General features: G+C 48.9%; 8 protein-coding genes across 8 annotated transcripts; 3 read left to right on the plus strand and 5 right to left on the minus strand.

Moving 5' to 3' along the window:
* Positions 1-1268: 1268 nt before the first annotated feature.
* Positions 1269-1674, minus strand: N7525_004700 (uncharacterized protein; the record flags this gene model as incomplete). The annotated part of the gene is made up of 2 exons (XM_002565559.2): positions 1269-1571; positions 1657-1674. The coding sequence occupies 2 exons, from the start codon at positions 1672-1674 to the stop codon at positions 1269-1271; spliced, it is 321 nt and encodes a 106-aa protein (XP_002565605.2).
* A 1659-nt stretch (positions 1675-3333) lies between these two features.
* N7525_004701 (uncharacterized protein) lies at positions 3334-5138 on the minus strand (the record flags this gene model as incomplete). Its single annotated transcript, XM_002565558.2, has 2 exons — positions 3334-4987; positions 5050-5138. 2 exons carry the CDS (start codon positions 5136-5138, stop codon positions 3334-3336), a joined length of 1743 nt encoding a protein of 580 aa, XP_002565604.2.
* Positions 5139-6064: 926 nt separating this feature from the next.
* Positions 6065-7051, minus strand: N7525_004702 (DNA repair protein RAD10; the record flags this gene model as incomplete). Its single annotated transcript, XM_002565557.1, has 1 exon — positions 6065-7051. One exon carries the CDS (start codon positions 7049-7051, stop codon positions 6065-6067), a length of 987 nt encoding a protein of 328 aa, XP_002565603.1.
* Positions 7052-7246: 195 nt separating this feature from the next.
* Positions 7247-9421, plus strand: N7525_004703 (mRNA-binding ribosome biosynthesis protein NOP4; the record flags this gene model as incomplete). The annotated part of the gene is made up of 1 exon (XM_002565556.1): positions 7247-9421. One exon carries the CDS (start codon positions 7247-7249, stop codon positions 9419-9421), a length of 2175 nt encoding a protein of 724 aa, XP_002565602.1.
* A 219-nt stretch (positions 9422-9640) lies between these two features.
* Positions 9641-10186, minus strand: N7525_004704 (putative progesterone binding protein; the record flags this gene model as incomplete). Its single annotated transcript, XM_002565555.1, has 3 exons — positions 9641-9819; positions 9885-9980; positions 10078-10186. 3 exons carry the CDS (start codon positions 10184-10186, stop codon positions 9641-9643), a joined length of 384 nt encoding a protein of 127 aa, XP_002565601.1.
* A 558-nt stretch (positions 10187-10744) lies between these two features.
* N7525_004705 (uncharacterized protein) lies at positions 10745-10996 on the plus strand (the record flags this gene model as incomplete). The annotated part of the gene is made up of 1 exon (XM_002565554.1): positions 10745-10996. The coding sequence occupies one exon, from the start codon at positions 10745-10747 to the stop codon at positions 10994-10996; it is 252 nt and encodes an 83-aa protein (XP_002565600.1).
* A 771-nt stretch (positions 10997-11767) lies between these two features.
* N7525_004706 (putative general amino acid permease (Agp2)) lies at positions 11768-14367 on the plus strand (the record flags this gene model as incomplete). The annotated part of the gene is made up of 6 exons (XM_002565553.2): positions 11768-12108; positions 12192-12205; positions 12806-13028; positions 13084-13819; positions 13899-14275; positions 14328-14367. 6 exons carry the CDS (start codon positions 11768-11770, stop codon positions 14365-14367), a joined length of 1731 nt encoding a protein of 576 aa, XP_002565599.2.
* A 403-nt stretch (positions 14368-14770) lies between these two features.
* Positions 14771-15373, minus strand: N7525_004707 (uncharacterized protein; the record flags this gene model as incomplete). The annotated part of the gene is made up of 1 exon (XM_002565552.1): positions 14771-15373. One exon carries the CDS (start codon positions 15371-15373, stop codon positions 14771-14773), a length of 603 nt encoding a protein of 200 aa, XP_002565598.1.
* Between the last annotated feature and the right edge of the window lie 295 nt (positions 15374-15668).

The raw sequence follows: 15668 nt of genomic DNA on the forward strand, positions 1-15668 counted from the left end.
ACTCTCCACTGGCGGTAAACAGAAAAAAAGAAGATCAGATCCTGTGTGCTCGTGCATTCGTGGGCCGGCCCACGCCACTTTTGCTTGTCGATCACGCACTTTGCAGAGAGGTCCACTGCTAAATTATTCGTATCCTATCAGAGAAAGCTGCATGATTAAATAAGAAGGCAGGAGAACCTAAATTGGAGGATTTCCATGCTCAAGCTAGGATTTCATCACGTATCGTTTCCCCCACACCCTCAATATGTACCCTCGCTTCTCTTGCCCGAGACATGACTAGGCATATAGACCAGGTGAAGAATTGACCAATCTATGAAGCTACTGGCCAAACTGCGTGTAAGTGAGAATGGAATCTCACCTTGTATTTTCCTTTTTCTCAGTTACATGCCGATCCTTTTGTGATCTCTCCACAAGCTTCGACTAGCCCATTGGCTGGAGTGTTGACTGTGTTCTTCGGAAAGTACAGTTTTCAAGAGGATCAGTCACGCAGACAAATGACGATCATCGGCTGAGCTAGTCAACATAGTTCTGTATTTGTTTATGCGCATTCACATTTCATATGTGATAATGTTCATCTCCTAGCCGGATTCCCTGAGCCCATGACTCTTCCCTGACAGCTTTCCATTGATTGAAAATTCCACAACGGGATTATATTCTTTAGCGAGTACTGTCCGACCTTGACAGAATCGGTGGCTATTAGGTTTAGCTCCACATCGGCTCACAAAGGCAATAATGCGTTGCGTGCGACTAACCCTGCATATTAGTCTCTCTGGCAATTCTCGGATCTATATAAGTATTCATCCCACATATATTGATATATGAGGGCTTAAAATCCAAAGGACTTTAGCGGGCGCACACGACACGTACTTGGTCCATTGCTAGGGGAGGAGGTGAGATTGTAGATATGTTGCTTAAGTGAAAGGCAAGATGGCGTCGATTCATGTGCATGTATCATTCCAGGTAGAGTTAAGCGGGATGCGCTGGGAACGATAAAAGAGAGTTAGATGAACGAGCAAATCCATTGGAAAGGCATTTCGAAGCACTACGACAGTCTAGAAGATCCGACAGGTGCAGAGCGAAATCCTTTCTACAATTTGCTAGCTACCAAAAAAGTTAAGAGCTCTACTAAGCTTATATCGCAAAGCTTGCGGTATCATACAACATTTCCATAATCTATCTTACCGTACCATACTAGGAGAAAGGCTAGAACGAGAAAGGACTTTGATAAGTAACTGAAATTGGATCGTTGACTGCCTCGGGGTAATCGGTCAATTCTGAGAGCTAGGCAGCTCACGAATGAACCCTGCGATATCTGAGCGCTGAGCACGAATGTGGTCGCAATCACTGCCCAACTGGGCGCGCTGGGTCATCAATTCCTCCAAAAGAGCCTCCAATTGTTCGATTTTCGAGTTCAAGTATCGGGGCTGTTGGTCGCTAAGAGCCAGTAAAGGTCGGAGTTTGTTTCGGGTAGCATGTATGGCATTCCTGTTAGACTGGAGAGTCGCTTGAAGACGAGCTTCACGCAAAGCCAACATTGTGTCTCGTTCGATCAACTCAAAACGCTGGTCTTTCTAGAAATTATTAGAGATGAATTAGCATTTATCTTGAAGTGACCGATATGTGAGAGTTAGCCAAGCGACTTCTGCCGGGACCTACCATAGTTGCTTCATCCATCCTGGGGGATGATTGGGAATGATAGCGAGAGGTGTATGGTTTAGATCGATGAAGGTGAAATTAAGATTGTGGGTTGAAATCGAGTGCGATGAGGTTGAAAAATAAAAAAGGAAACTAGATGGCAGGAGCAAGTTGAAAGGGAAGGCACTGTCATCCGATCAAGGCCATACGAAGAGAAGTGCTTGACTATGTAGACTCATTTGCGACAGGGTCCATCTCTCACATTATGTTGCGAGATGTTGCTAGAGGTGAAGCATGTAGGATTCTATCAAATAGATATACCTGGTTTTCGGCTCAACCCTGTAGAGTTCAAGACCTACCATTGTCAACTCTTCAGTTCTCGGGCCACCTTTTCTACCAATCTTGCAAAGTACTTTATATAGGGTTGCCAACCAGGATATTGGTAGGCACGAAGGATTTAGAATCGATCAGGTTCTCCAAAGGTCGGAAGTCGAATATTTATATTGTTGTAAACTGCCTTGTGTACCCAATGGCGAGCGGCGACGCAATGGGCAGCTGGGCGTGTGACGTAGGTTCGAATGAGCCGTCAGTTGCAATGGCTCCATTGGACTTATTTACACTTAGCACGAGAATAACCACATTCGGTAATGTTGCAGTACTTGCCTTTGTTGCTCCTCCCGAACAGGTTTCTTTTCAACCGTGGTGCTGCTCGTGGCTGTGCAATACCTCATATCGTTCAACCAACGACAGAGATCCAAATTTCTTTAACGACTTCATCGGACACAACCACGTTTATTTGAGCCACTTGAAGTCGGGCTTTGTGAGGAGCCAAAAGTACATGGTGATTGACGAACTCAGCGTGTATGGTGTAATAATATCTCACGTTGCTCAGACTTCGTTGAACTTGTATGAAGTCACAACGAGGCATCCTGGTTGGAGACGTCCAGGTTACAAGTCATCATAACGATGAGGGGAGGGAATGAACGACACAAAATCAAGGAATAGATGTATGCGTAAGGATCAGAAAGACAGAAACCGACGAAGCCAGATTGACTGAGAATCAGACATGTCTAGCCACCTTGCCGTCCATGTATGTACCGTGCCCAAGGTGATGATAAACAACAGAGGGAAAAGGAAGAGGAAAGAGCGAAGAGAAAAGAGAAAGAGCGACTGTCACCACGGAAGTATGTACGCGTATGTATGTAGGTAGTGGTGACCGGATTTCAACAAATAGCCAGTATATGTGCTACTTAGGAGCCTGGCTTGATAAATCAGGCCAACATGCAGACAATCAAAGCTGCACACATATCTCAACAAAAATCGCACCTCAATGGAAACTTTTGGACTCTACGCAGCATATACAACCACTATCACTATCGAGAGTTGATCGTTCTAACTACTTTCATCATGAAAATCTTGAGACCAAACGGTCTGCAGGAAGAAACTACCCAACGAAGTGGTAGCTGAATTGTACTACATTTTACTTTTACTACCGCAGTTTCCTTGTTATTCCCCAAAGGATGGGACATTCAGAGCTGAGCTGAACTATCTTGCTCCATAAATGTACGCCGTATGAAAAACCCAAGGAAGATTACTTGAAGCAATGCTAGAGATTGGAGAATACTAAAGCCCAGTTGCCACACAAGTGCGAACTCTCTACATCAAGTTGATCAATATCCACCCGGATTAATACTATGATCAAAAGTCAAGGGGAACACATTCATACACCATCGGACAAGCATTTCCAGTCAGACAGCGCTCCTTTCGGGAAATCCGTAGGAAGAACTGATCAGGGCCCCGGTTCCACTTCGCGATATCTGCCTCTGTGGTTCCAGGAGGAAACCCATCTATCGGCCGAAAAGCAGAAATGGGTCCGATGCGCACCTCCTCTGGGATAAACAGTGCGGTTGGTATTCTCGGTTCCATATCAGCATGAGCAGAGTATGAGCTTGCGGCAAGTTCGGAGCTGGGAATTGGTCCGTTTGTTGATTCAAGTAGACTATAATCGGGGTCGGGGGCATTATGGGCTGCATTCATTCCCATTGCGTATGATTCTTCCAGGTCCATGATTGTTTGGCCCACGGTTGCCCATATGGAGCACTGGTAAAATCCTTGCACAAAGGGCGCTTGACGGAGTAGGGCTAGGGCTGCGCGCCGGGTGCGTGGTTCACGGCATCGAAGACTGGTGAACCAAAGCGGAAGACCAATGTTGACGTCAAACGTGAATGGTGGTTGGGTGCCATCTGATCGCACTGAGGCTTTGGATGCAATGGCAGATTGTTCAACAATGTTTTGGAAGCTTGGTAGATAAGCATCGAATTGCATCAACGACAATGATGTGCAGGTCTCCAGCATGACATGTAACATTTCATGATAAGTCAACAAATGGGCACAGATACCAATCTCTTGCAGCGATAAAAGGTGTCTGGCGCGAAGAACTGTCATCAACTTATCAAACGCAGTACGCCAGTTTCTCAGTCTGGTGACCAGACAAAATAGCTCAGTATTGAGCTCTTCGGGCAAATGAGGGACCTGAGCCTGAAGTAGGTGCTTGGCGTAACTGCGTTCAAAGAGCGGGATCTCTATAGATAAGAGCACAATCGCTTCCCGAGCAGGCTTGAGCGAGTCGAACCGTTCCGTCAAGGCATGTTCACTGCCTCGGAGTAAAGCAGTCACAGGAGCCCCACCACTGGCGAGTGCGAATGTCCCCAAACGGATAAAGATAGGGATAATAGTATCCTCCAACAGGGAAGCTTTGCTCGCGGCCCCAGATGCTATTTGGGGACGCAAAGCGTTAATGAGCTGCACGCCTTGATAGTAAAGCTGCATTGCGCCGTCTGCATTTCCCTCGATGGCCTCAATGCAGATAAAAAGCACACAACTGATCAATCCGACAAAGACGTCTACACTACCCTGCTCGATGCGCTGGCGAATAGCAGATACCGAGCGCGAGTACCAGTGCAAGGCGTCTTGACGGTTTTTAGTGAGAGAAATAATATTATCGCGGCGTTGGAGCACAGGATCTGGGCATTGCTGAGGGCTCTCAAATAGCGTACTAATGGTGATGATGGCATCCCAAACAGCAGGTTCGTAGCGGCAAACCTGTGGGACAACAGTGCGCCAGAAATCAACATCCAATCCACCACCAATAGAGGAGGCAGCACACTCAAAATAATAGGCAAATGCACGTCGCTCTCGCCACACTGCATTGGTGTTTGGCGATAATGATAAGGGGTTGGCGATGACCGAGATTGTGGAAGAGGGCCTTACTTCTTCAAAGTCACACTTGCGACCTGTACTGGTACATCGGACGCAGCTAGGCTTCTCTTCTCCACACTTGACTCGTCGGATTCTACAATACGCTCGATATCAAACTCTGACTATGGAAAAGGAAGCAACCTTGGAAGCACCTACTTGCAAGTTTTGCATCCTAGCTTGGACCTTGGGAGGACCCTTGAGCGACTGTTTGAATGGCCCGAGTGAATCGACATGTCGATTGGCATTCTATATTTGGCTTGCGCCTAGATACCTCAGCGCGGAGAATGCATACTTATCAAATGGTGAGATGAAGCCCACGACCTCGTCGACGTCCCTGATGAGTAAGCACCTGGTTAGTCAGCTATTGTATTGGCGGGTAGGGCCAAGGCTGGAATCCAACTGGCGAATTTTTGGCTACTCGGATTTCACCTAGATTCCGAGTGAACACGCAAACAGCAATGCCTAGCAAAGCTTAAGAATATCTAGGAGACGAGCGTAATCAAGCTTTTTGGAAGGAGTGGGCGAAATTTTATAACCCCGCGAAACATTTATGGATGGCATATGAAGAGCGATGTTCGGAATGTAGCAGTAGCAACAGATGCACTTGAAACCAATGATTTTATCAATATATGTAAATACAATGGTACAGAAAGAGTATTCAGATAAAGAGAAGTAAACAGGTCCCGCGAGGGAAAGGCAGCGAGGCCGCAAACAATAAGGAAACCACAAGAAAGATCCTAGCCTGACCCCCAAAAAGGATTTTCATAACAAGGGATGTGAGAGTCATGTACGGAGTATGTTGGGATGAATTCTTGGGCATTGCAAAAAGAATCATGCTCAGCCACGCCGGAAGGGTCAGTTCCCTGAAGCCGTAGAAATGGAGATATACCCCTAGCTGGGGTCATGTGTTGGGGTGGGTGGCTTTCGTGAGCTAGATCCATGTCCCGGCCATGGGGAATTTATCATGAACATGAGGTCTCCCAGATCATTCAAGCTTTGACAGCCGTCGACAAGAATGCCATTACGTCCCCGCGTCCTGACGACCAGCGGATGATGTTCCTTCCCAAGTAAGAAGTACCCTACTCAGTAGTCACGTAGGTGACAATGAGGTTCATCTCTAGAAGCTGAAGGCTCAAAAGTAGATATAGTGAAGAGGAGTCAGATTCGGCTCTCAACCAGCATTGTCTCTGAGCCTGGCAATGGCCGCTGCAATACCTTCACTCATCTCTTCAGTTTGCTGGCCAGCCTGAGACTCAGTAGGGGGCGCAGCTTGCACAGCTTGCGCAGCTGCTGTTTTCCTGCTTTCGGCTAGTACTTCACGAAGAATCGCCTCTTCTTCATCCTCTTCACCCATGTTCTGATCGTGTATGTCCTCAACGTTCACGCCTGGCAGTTGAGCCCGGCGTTGTGTGGCAGGAGCAGCGGCCCTCTTCGTACTCTCGACTCTAAAGTCTTCCCGGACCGCATGGCACCATTGTAGGACCTTCTTTTCTCCCCATCCCGGCACAGCGCTGATCTGTTCGGGCTGTGCATTGATGGCATTTTGCAAGCTGCCGAAAGTGGAGATCAAACTCGCGGCGTCGGACTTGTTGATACTTCTGGGGACTGTGACAAACTCAACTAGTGACTCCTTATAGGATTGGGCCTGTTGCGCTCGAATGGCAGTGGGCTGTGCGTTCTCTGAGGACTTGTAGAGCTCGAGATAATGTGCAGCCTCTGGTGCGGACCAACACAATATCAAGGTCAGATTGTTGATAATGGATGTTTTCGAAAGCTCTCTAAGACTGTCTTCGTGATTTGGTATGTCAACCATCACCAGTACAAGGCGGAGGTTGTATTTGCCTGCTAGTTGTTTCACTCGGGAGTAGATGTATTCGGGGTGTAGGCGATGGTATTTCAAAGAGAGAAACATTGCGCACGTTGTAGTGCCGACCACATAGTCCGCGGGAATATCAGCATACTCCCATGGTAGGAGTTTTATATGGGTCAGTATTGGGTTCCCCTTTTGTCGTGTGGACACCAAGATCGCGGAAGTACCAGGGCGGTTGACGAGGGTTTGGGGTTTCGGCTGTTGGACTTTAGATCTTGAAGATGCACCTGGAGCAGGAGAGTTCGTAGGGCGAGCAGGTATGCCACTCTCTGGACGCGGGGGATCCATCGCGCCTATCAATGTTCTGTTGCTAAATGCAGAGCGATCAACTAAGAGTCGATAAATCGATAAAGCTACTAACTATGGCTTATCTGGATGTGAGACCCACACCGCCCGGGCCAATCTGGCTCAGTTTTCTGCCGCTAATTTTTTTGTTCTTCCTCGACCGCAGGAAAAAAAAACCGCAGTCGCAACAAAACCACCATGGACGAATCACACAAGAAACGACGCCTCTCCGACACTGAGAGCCCGGAAATCAAAGTTGAGACCACTACACCCGCCGCCGAGGCCTCGGCCGCACAGAACAAGAGAACTCTTTTCGTCCGCTCACTACCCACCTCAGCCACGACAGAAAGTCTCGCAGAATATTTCTCGCAATCATACATTATCAAGCATGCTGTTGTGGTTTGCGACAAAGAGACAAAGGCGTCCAAAGGATTCGGTTTTGTTACATTCGCCGACGTCGAGGATGCGGAGAGCGCTCTGAAAGAACTCAACGGGTCCAAGTTCGACGGGAAAGTCATTCGCGTTGACTATGCCGAGTCTCGTAAGCGTGAGATTGACGAGAAGGTTGGACGTAGTGTCCCCACTGCTGCCTCCCGGGAGTCCAAGAAACAGAAGGAAGAGGAGAGAGGGCAGGGCCTGCCGCCCAAGCTGATTGTTCGCAACCTGCCGTGGAGTATCAAGGAGCCTGAGGATCTGAACGTCCTGTTCCGCAGCTTTGGAAAAGTCAAGTTTGCTACTCTACCCAAGAGGAATGGCAAACTTTCAGGTTTCGGTTTCATTACCATGCGTGGCAGAAAGAACGCCGAGAGGGCACTCCAGATGATCAACGGAAAGGAGATCGATGGGCGTCAACTCGCCGTTGATTGGGCTGTTGAAAAAGACGTCTGGGAAACAACCAAGAAGGAAGATAACGAGGAGGAAGACGAGGAGCCGAAGGAAGAGAAGGAGTCTGATGATGTTGACATGGAAGATGCCGAGGGTGCTCTGGAAGAGCCCTCAGACGACGAGACCTCTTCCGACGAAGACGACGATGAGGAGGACGAGGACTTGGACGAGCTAGACGATTTGGACGATGACGAGGCAGAGGAGGAGGATGAGCGAAACGCCACTACAATCTTCATTCGCAACCTCCCATTCACCGCCACAGACCAGGTACTATACGATCACTTCAAAACCCACTTTGGACCGCTACGGTACGCACGTGTAGTCCTTGACTACGAAACTGAGCGCCCCCGAGGTACTGGATTCGTCTGCTTCTGGAAGCCCGACGACGCCAACACATGCATTCGTGAAGCCCCCCGAGGAGCTGAAGCTATGGCACCGAACAAAGACAAGCCCAAGTCAAACACCGCTATGAAGCACTCCGTTCTCCAAGATGAAAACTCCGACCCAAGCGGCCGCTACACCCTGGAAGGCCGCGTCCTGCAGGTCGCACGGGCCGTGAGTAAGGGTCAAGCCGCCAAGTTGGAAGAGGAGGGAGTATCACGCCGTATGGTCCGTGACACAGACAAGCGCCGTCTGTACCTCCTCAGCGAGGGTACGATTCCCTCCAACTCCCCGCTGTACAAGAAGCTCTCTCCCTCCGAAGTGAAGATGCGCGAGGACAGCTACAAGCAGCGCGAGACCTTCATCAAGAAAAACCCAGCTCTCCACCTCAGTCTTACCCGTCTCGCCATTCGCAACCTTCCCCGCCACATCAACTCCAAGGACTTGAAACAACTTGCCCGAGAGTCCGTCGTCAATTTCGCCAAGGACGTCAAGGCGGGCACGCGCCAGCCGCTCTCAAAAGAGGAGCAGCAGCGATCCCGCGACACGATGAAGGAGCTAGAGCAGCTCCGCAAACAGAAGAAGATGGGTATTGTGCGCCAGGCCAAGGTCGTCTTCGAGACTCGCGAGGGTACCAAGGTCTCCGAGAAAAGCGGTGGCGGTCGCAGTCGTGGCTACGGATTCATCGAGTTCTTCACCCACCGTCACGCGCTGATGAGTTTGCGCTGGCTGAACTGCCACTCCATGACAGTTCCTCCTTCTGCCCAAGATCCCGAAGACAGGGACAAGAAGAAGAGCCTCGTTGTTGAGTTTGCCATTGAGAATGCCCAGGTTGTTAAGCGCCGTAATGAGCTGCAAGCTAAGTCCCGCGAACCCAAGCCCAAGCGCTCGGATGATGCTGAGGGTGAGGGAGACAGAGGTCAGAAGAGGAAGCGCTCCGATACTCGTGGTGGGAAAGGAAAGGATGGAAGGGACGTGAAGCGTGGCAAGACTGAAAATGGAAAGGGTCCCAAAGATGGGAAGAGTGAAGAGGAGGACAAGGCCGCCAAGCGCAACCGCATTATCGGACAGAAGCGCATGAAGCGGAAGTCCCGTAAGGGGAATTAAAGGCATAAATGTTACATGTTACTTTTTAATGTATAGACATTATTTATCCCAGCAGTCAGAGGGAAGAACTGTTCTTTGTACCTACGCGATACCACCATTTCGAAAATGAAAAGCATGGATTTGATATTCGATACTGGGTCGTTGATCCATTTCTCATTGGGTATATAATGCCGCATATTTGATCCAGGTGAAAGCTGCCGCTCGATGATAATGTAGCCCTTAGGTGTTCTTGGCGCCTTCAACCTTGCCGACAATGTTATACCGCTTGCTGAAGAAGGTGTACCACTCATCCAAGACGGTCTTTTCCTTGTCCGGCAGATCATACCACTCCGGTACACAGTCTTCGGGCTTGAGAGAGGATGAAGCAAGAGCACGGGAGGCATCCTTGCCGGCGAAGACTAAGAGAACACAACAGTCAGTATTGTTGTCATTATACTGTTCATAGAATAGATGCTGTACTCACCGCGGTATGAACCCGAGGCACCATAAGCCGAATTCCGGGTCACATCGAAGACAACACCTTTGATGGCGACTAGAGTCGGGCGGTTAGGATCGGTACCTGCAGTGCAGTAGGTATTAGTGACACTCTTTGAGCTGAGCGGATTGGAAATCAGGAATTGGTGGGGTTCTAATCTGTGAAGGGTAAACTCTCATACCGTCGCATTTGGCCAATTCCTCGACAGAAATGAGGTCGTCCTTAGGCGGGTCAAGCTGGACTGCCACTTTGGGTTCGAAGCGCTTAGATTCTCCTGTTTGTTCGACCATTGTGATTGTTGGAGGTGAAGTAGAGGGAAAAAAAAACATCTTGAGGGTTGGCGGGGTATCCCGAGGTAGCCCGAGCTTCAGGGCTGCTTACTTGTCGGCTGTCTGATTGACCGGTTAATCTACATACACATATACCTAGGTATTGTATGTACTTAGCTACATTCTTACATATGTATGCTGCTTGAACCCTATATACATTTAGAACGATTTACATTCCTCTTCTATACACTCTAAATGGGGTTATATGGTTAACCTTGATATTTCGGTCATAATACGAACAATATATCCTTTCCAGATTATTACCCCATCAAATACTGTGATCGACTGCTTATTCGGGATTGGTACCTTCCGATATTTACAAAGCTTCTCTCTTTTTGCCTCAATCCGGTTAGCCCTCGTATACAGTAAGAGTGCTGATATGATGTATCTCATGACGTCAGGATATTGACCGAGAGCTTGCACCTGACCTTGGGAGAGTTCTACAACGTCAACTGCTCAGGCGTTTGATTGCTTTCTTTAACACATCTCCAGTAACACAGTAAAATACTATTATTCGATATGTCGTTCCCCGGCACGCATCCACATCCAAGTTCTACTACCGAACATCCGCATCAAGACCCGGATCAACGCCGGAACTCCACAGACTCTGATGTGATCCATCACCTCTATTTTGAAGACAACGACGGCTTCTTCCCACCAAGTTGGATCGGGAAAGACTCACAGCAGAGACTCTCCACCGAAAACTCGGGTGGCAACAACTTCGAGGGCACTAGGGACACTAGCACTAGTGCCTACAAGGGAAGCACATGAGAATAGTGGAATGTGGCGTGTGTTAATTACAGGGATTCATGTTTAATATAACAGCTGTACTTAGTTATGTATATTGTATACATGTATCCATGTGTTCAGATATTCAGATATTCAGACTTGGGGCTTAAGTTACTCTTGCGAATGCCTTGGAGTTGGTGAAAAGTCTCCATTCCCCCAATGGACCTCGGCAATAAATCTCTCCACACGGGATAGCTGCGGGGACTTATTATAATCTACCTACAACATAAACACTCAGAAGATACATGATACATTGGCCAGCACTTTCTGACATTGCCAGTTGTATCGTATGATCACTGCGAACAATACTCTCTTGATTGAGAGCCCCCTATACAGACCGAAGTATCCAATCCAATGGGCGCACAGAGTGATCAGGTCAGCCCCAATTCCCCCTCGCTTCCCCTTAGGAGGGGCCATGTGGGGATAAAATGGATGAACATCAGACACTCTTGGGCCGACTCTCTGATTTGTTCCTTGTCTGGACTTTCCTTGAGTTCGGCCGACGCCGATTGCCTTTTCAGAAGATTTTAACAAATCCCACTAACTCGAAACAGGAAAATACTACTCAGCTAGGCAAAAAAAAAAAAAAAAAAAAAAGGAAAAAGGAAAAACTCTCATTCCTGATTCCTGTCGCCTCTCTCTTGTCTGCATTCCTTATATTTCCTTTGAAAGAAATCTCGGTCTGGACTCTTTTGCGCAATTGTTTGTGCTATTCCTTTGCTCTTTCGTGGAGCTTACAAGGAGACCTTCAAGATGTCGCATCCTCCTAACTCGGGGTATGAGAGCCATACCCCGATGGCGGCAGCCATACAGAGCGCAGAGCCCATCCTCCTCTCTGACCCCGAATCGAAGCCTACCAAGATGGACAAAGAAATAGAAGTCACCGAGAAAGACTCATCCAGCGCCAATCGCGCGACCTCGGTCGATAGCGGATCGATGAAATCCACGTATGACCATACTCATCGCAAGCTTAAACCCCGCCATGTACAATTGATCGGAATTGGAGGAACAATTGGTACAGCTCTATACGTTCAGATCGGATCTGGACTGCGGACCAGTGGCCCTGCCAGTTTGTTCATTGGATTCAGTCTTTGGTTAGTCTTTCCCCTGTTATACTGTTTTGTTGACTCTATTGGGTTCTCGACCTGGGTTGTCCCGACTTCGCCACTTTCGACAGCATCAACATGGACGGTAAGTAGGCGGTAATACCAGAAACGGAAAATAAGCCCGCCATTGGATCAAGAAAAGAGAGGCAAAGAGGCAAAGAAGCAAAGAATAAGGAACCACCCAAACAAACAAAGCATCGAGAAACAAGGCTCGAAGCCTGATTCCACAATTTCAGACCAAGGATGTAGGACGCTGTTAGCCCAAGCACTTCCATGCCAACCAGATTATGAATGTCGACCAAAGTCGCCATTAGCCCTACTTCTGCCCATGCATCTGCCGAAAGCCAGCCGGACACCCAAGGACTAAACCCAGTCCATGATGCCCTTGCCTGGTTTCTGTGTATAGCTCATTGAACGTCCACAATCTTATACTGTTCTCTAGGAGTTGTGTGATTTTGATCATCACCGTCTGTACGAACACCCCCATGCTTCCCAAGCCCTTTGCATCTTTCCCAGCAGCAGCATTCCTTCATACCTGAAACTATACCCCTTACGATCCCAAATGCGCCAACGGTTCAGCTTGCCGTAATGTCAACCGATCGCCCAATCGCTGCAATATTCCTCCGTCTTATTTTTTCCATCCGGTTGCGTAGTATGATATCCAGACTCACATTTTCGTTTCTAGGCTTGGCTGAAATGGTCACGTACCTACCTATCTCATCGCCGTTCATCCGATTCGCCGGCCGCTACGTTGATGAAGCTTTAGGCGTTGCCGCTGGATACAACTTCTTTATTTTTGAGGCGGCACTGGTGCCATTCGAGATTGTCGCCGTCAGCTTGATTATTAGATACTGGACCGATGTGATTCCCGTCGCAGCCATGAATGTGGTTATCATTATACTCTATGGGTTTGTCGTCTTATTCAATGCGCGCACGAGATACGGGCTAATTAATAGGAAACAGAGCACTCAATCTCTTTGCTGTGAAATGGTACGGTGAAGCAGAGTTCTGGCTTTCACTGGGCAAGGTCTTGCTCAGCATAGGCCTCATCTTCTACACATTCATCGTCATGTTGGGCGGCAACCCGCTCGGCGATCGGTTTGGCTTCCGTTATTGGAACGAACCAGGTGCCTTCAACGAGTACTATAAGACAGGTGATACTGGCAAGTTCCTAGGTGTCCTCGCAGGTGTCATCACAGCCAGTTTCACCATCGCCGGTCCGGACTATGTCTCCATGGCCGCTGGCGAGACCATTAACCCGCGCAAGGTGCTGCCCAAGGCCTTCAACGGTGTCTTCTACCGTCTCACAGCATTCTTCGTTCTAGGTGTCCTCTGCGTCGGCATTCTGGTCCCGTACAACGACAAGACCATGGCCGATGCTTTCGATAACGGCAAGCCCGGTGCTGCTGCCTCGCCCTATGTCATCTCCATGGATCGCTTGAAAATCCCAATCCTGCCAGACATCGTCAACGCTGTCATTTTAACTGCTTGCTTCAGCGCGGGCAACAGTTACATGTACTGTGCCAGTCGCAGTCTGTACGGTTTAGCGCTTGAGGGCAAAGCCCCGAGGTTCCTTACCAAGTGCACCAACAGTGGTGTTCCCGTCTACTGTGTCGGCATAGTGCTCATCATCGGCCTCTTGAGTTTCCTGCAGGTATCTAACGGCGCATCGGTCGTGTTAAACTGGTTTGTCAATCTGGTATGAGCCCCCACCTCCACCCCAGTCCCAGTCCCAGTCCCAATTCCTTTTCCATACATCCAACTAACCCTAAATCCAGGTCACCGCCTCCCAGCTCATCAACTTCTCCGTCGTCACTTTCACCTTCATCCGTTTCAAGAAAGCTCTCGCGGCCCAAGGCATTGCCCGGGAAACTTTGCCATACCGCAGCTGGTTCCAGCCGTACATCGCCTACTTCGCTTGCGCAAGCACTACGCTCATGGCTTTCGTCGGTGGCTACACTGTCTTCCTTCCTGGCAACTGGTCCATCCCGACATTCCTCTTCTCCTACACCATGATCGGCGTCTTCCCCGTTATCTATTTCGGGTGGAAATTGTTCCACGGGACCAAGCTCCTCAAGCCCGAGGAGGTCGATCTGGTCACTGGTGTCCCTGAGATCGAGGAGTATACTAGAGACTTTGTGGTCATACCGCCGAAGTGAGTATACCCTCTCTTCCTAGTTATGATTCGGTGCTAACAATGCCCATAGAACGGTCGTGCACAAGTGGTGCCAAATTATATTTGAATAAGATTTTCATGGGTCTCATCGTTGTTTTGGCTAATTGCGATATACTTACGATCAGAACGCACCCAGCTGACTTCCGATGCAGACCTGTGGATACGTGATTCATTGGGCGGTGGTTTGTCTCTACTTTGGACTGTAGACTGCATATGTTTATATGGTGTTAGCATCACTATGATACCCAATCAATGCTCTGTGGTTATTGGAAAATACTGTTTTGAAACAATAGCCGCGATTATTAGTCGTACTTGACATCTAACGACATCCACATCCATGGATGTAACAATGCCTGTTATAATACATATATGCAATATCAACATACATCAACAGTAAGGAGAGTCACATCCTCCATCAACACACACGAATCCAGGCCAGGTCGAGCTCTCCGCGTCGGATGTTTTTATACACAATCAAGCTTCACCCGACCCTCCCTCCGCCTTCTCCTTAGCCCTCAATGCTTCCAACCGCTTCTGATTCCGCTTCCCAAGAACGCGCAGAGTATTAGTCTTCTCAATCTCCGTCATCTGCTGCCAGTTCCCGATCTGCGACAACGTCCCGTCCACGTTAACAACCATCGGACCCAGATGATCCAGTTTCACTTCTGTCCCGCCTCCGCTCATGTCGATTTCAATGCCCCCGTCGCCTTGTTGGTTCGCGACGGGATTTGAGGGGTCGCTGGCGGGGAGGTAGAGTTTCTTTTGGGGTTGGGGTTCTTGGTCTTGGGTCTCTTGGTTTTGGGTGTCTGCATTTTGGGCTGCAGGGTCTGAGGATGCGGAGCCGGAGTTCGAACTTGAGTCACACATTGTACGTGTTTGGCGCGCGCAGTCCGATGCTTTGAAGGTTGTTGTGCACTGCGGGAAGAGGATGTTGTAGAGCCGGGTGTTCGGTGCTTGGATTGCCGGGTTGAGGGATGCCCAGGTAGCGGTAGTACCAGCGGGGACTGAGGCGCGCACGAAGGGATTGACGGATAAGTGGAGGAGAGCGGCGCGGTAGACTGTGCGCGATACTTGCATGGTTCGGGGTTTCGGAGGAGGCTAGGTGGATTTGATGGAGGAAGATAAGGATTGCAGGTTTCTAGAGTCAACACTTCGGCACTTCGATTCTATCGTTACACCGCATTCTCCGCGTTGCGCTTTGTATTGTTATCGGTTATGTCTACACAATTAATGATTACTCAAATTGTTATACGCTGGGTATATCATCTTCGATTTTGTCTGTGACACCGAGCTTACACAGTTGAGAGGCCTTGGGTGTGACCACGGGTCAGTCACAATCGTGAGTCTGCTAGAACAAAATCTCCCCAGCCTG

This window comes from Penicillium rubens, assembly GCF_028828025.1.
Source record: "Penicillium rubens strain IBT 27055 chromosome Unknown utg000002l_segment0_segment0, whole genome shotgun sequence".
Taxonomy (NCBI): Eukaryota; Fungi; Ascomycota; class Eurotiomycetes; order Eurotiales; family Aspergillaceae; genus Penicillium; species Penicillium rubens.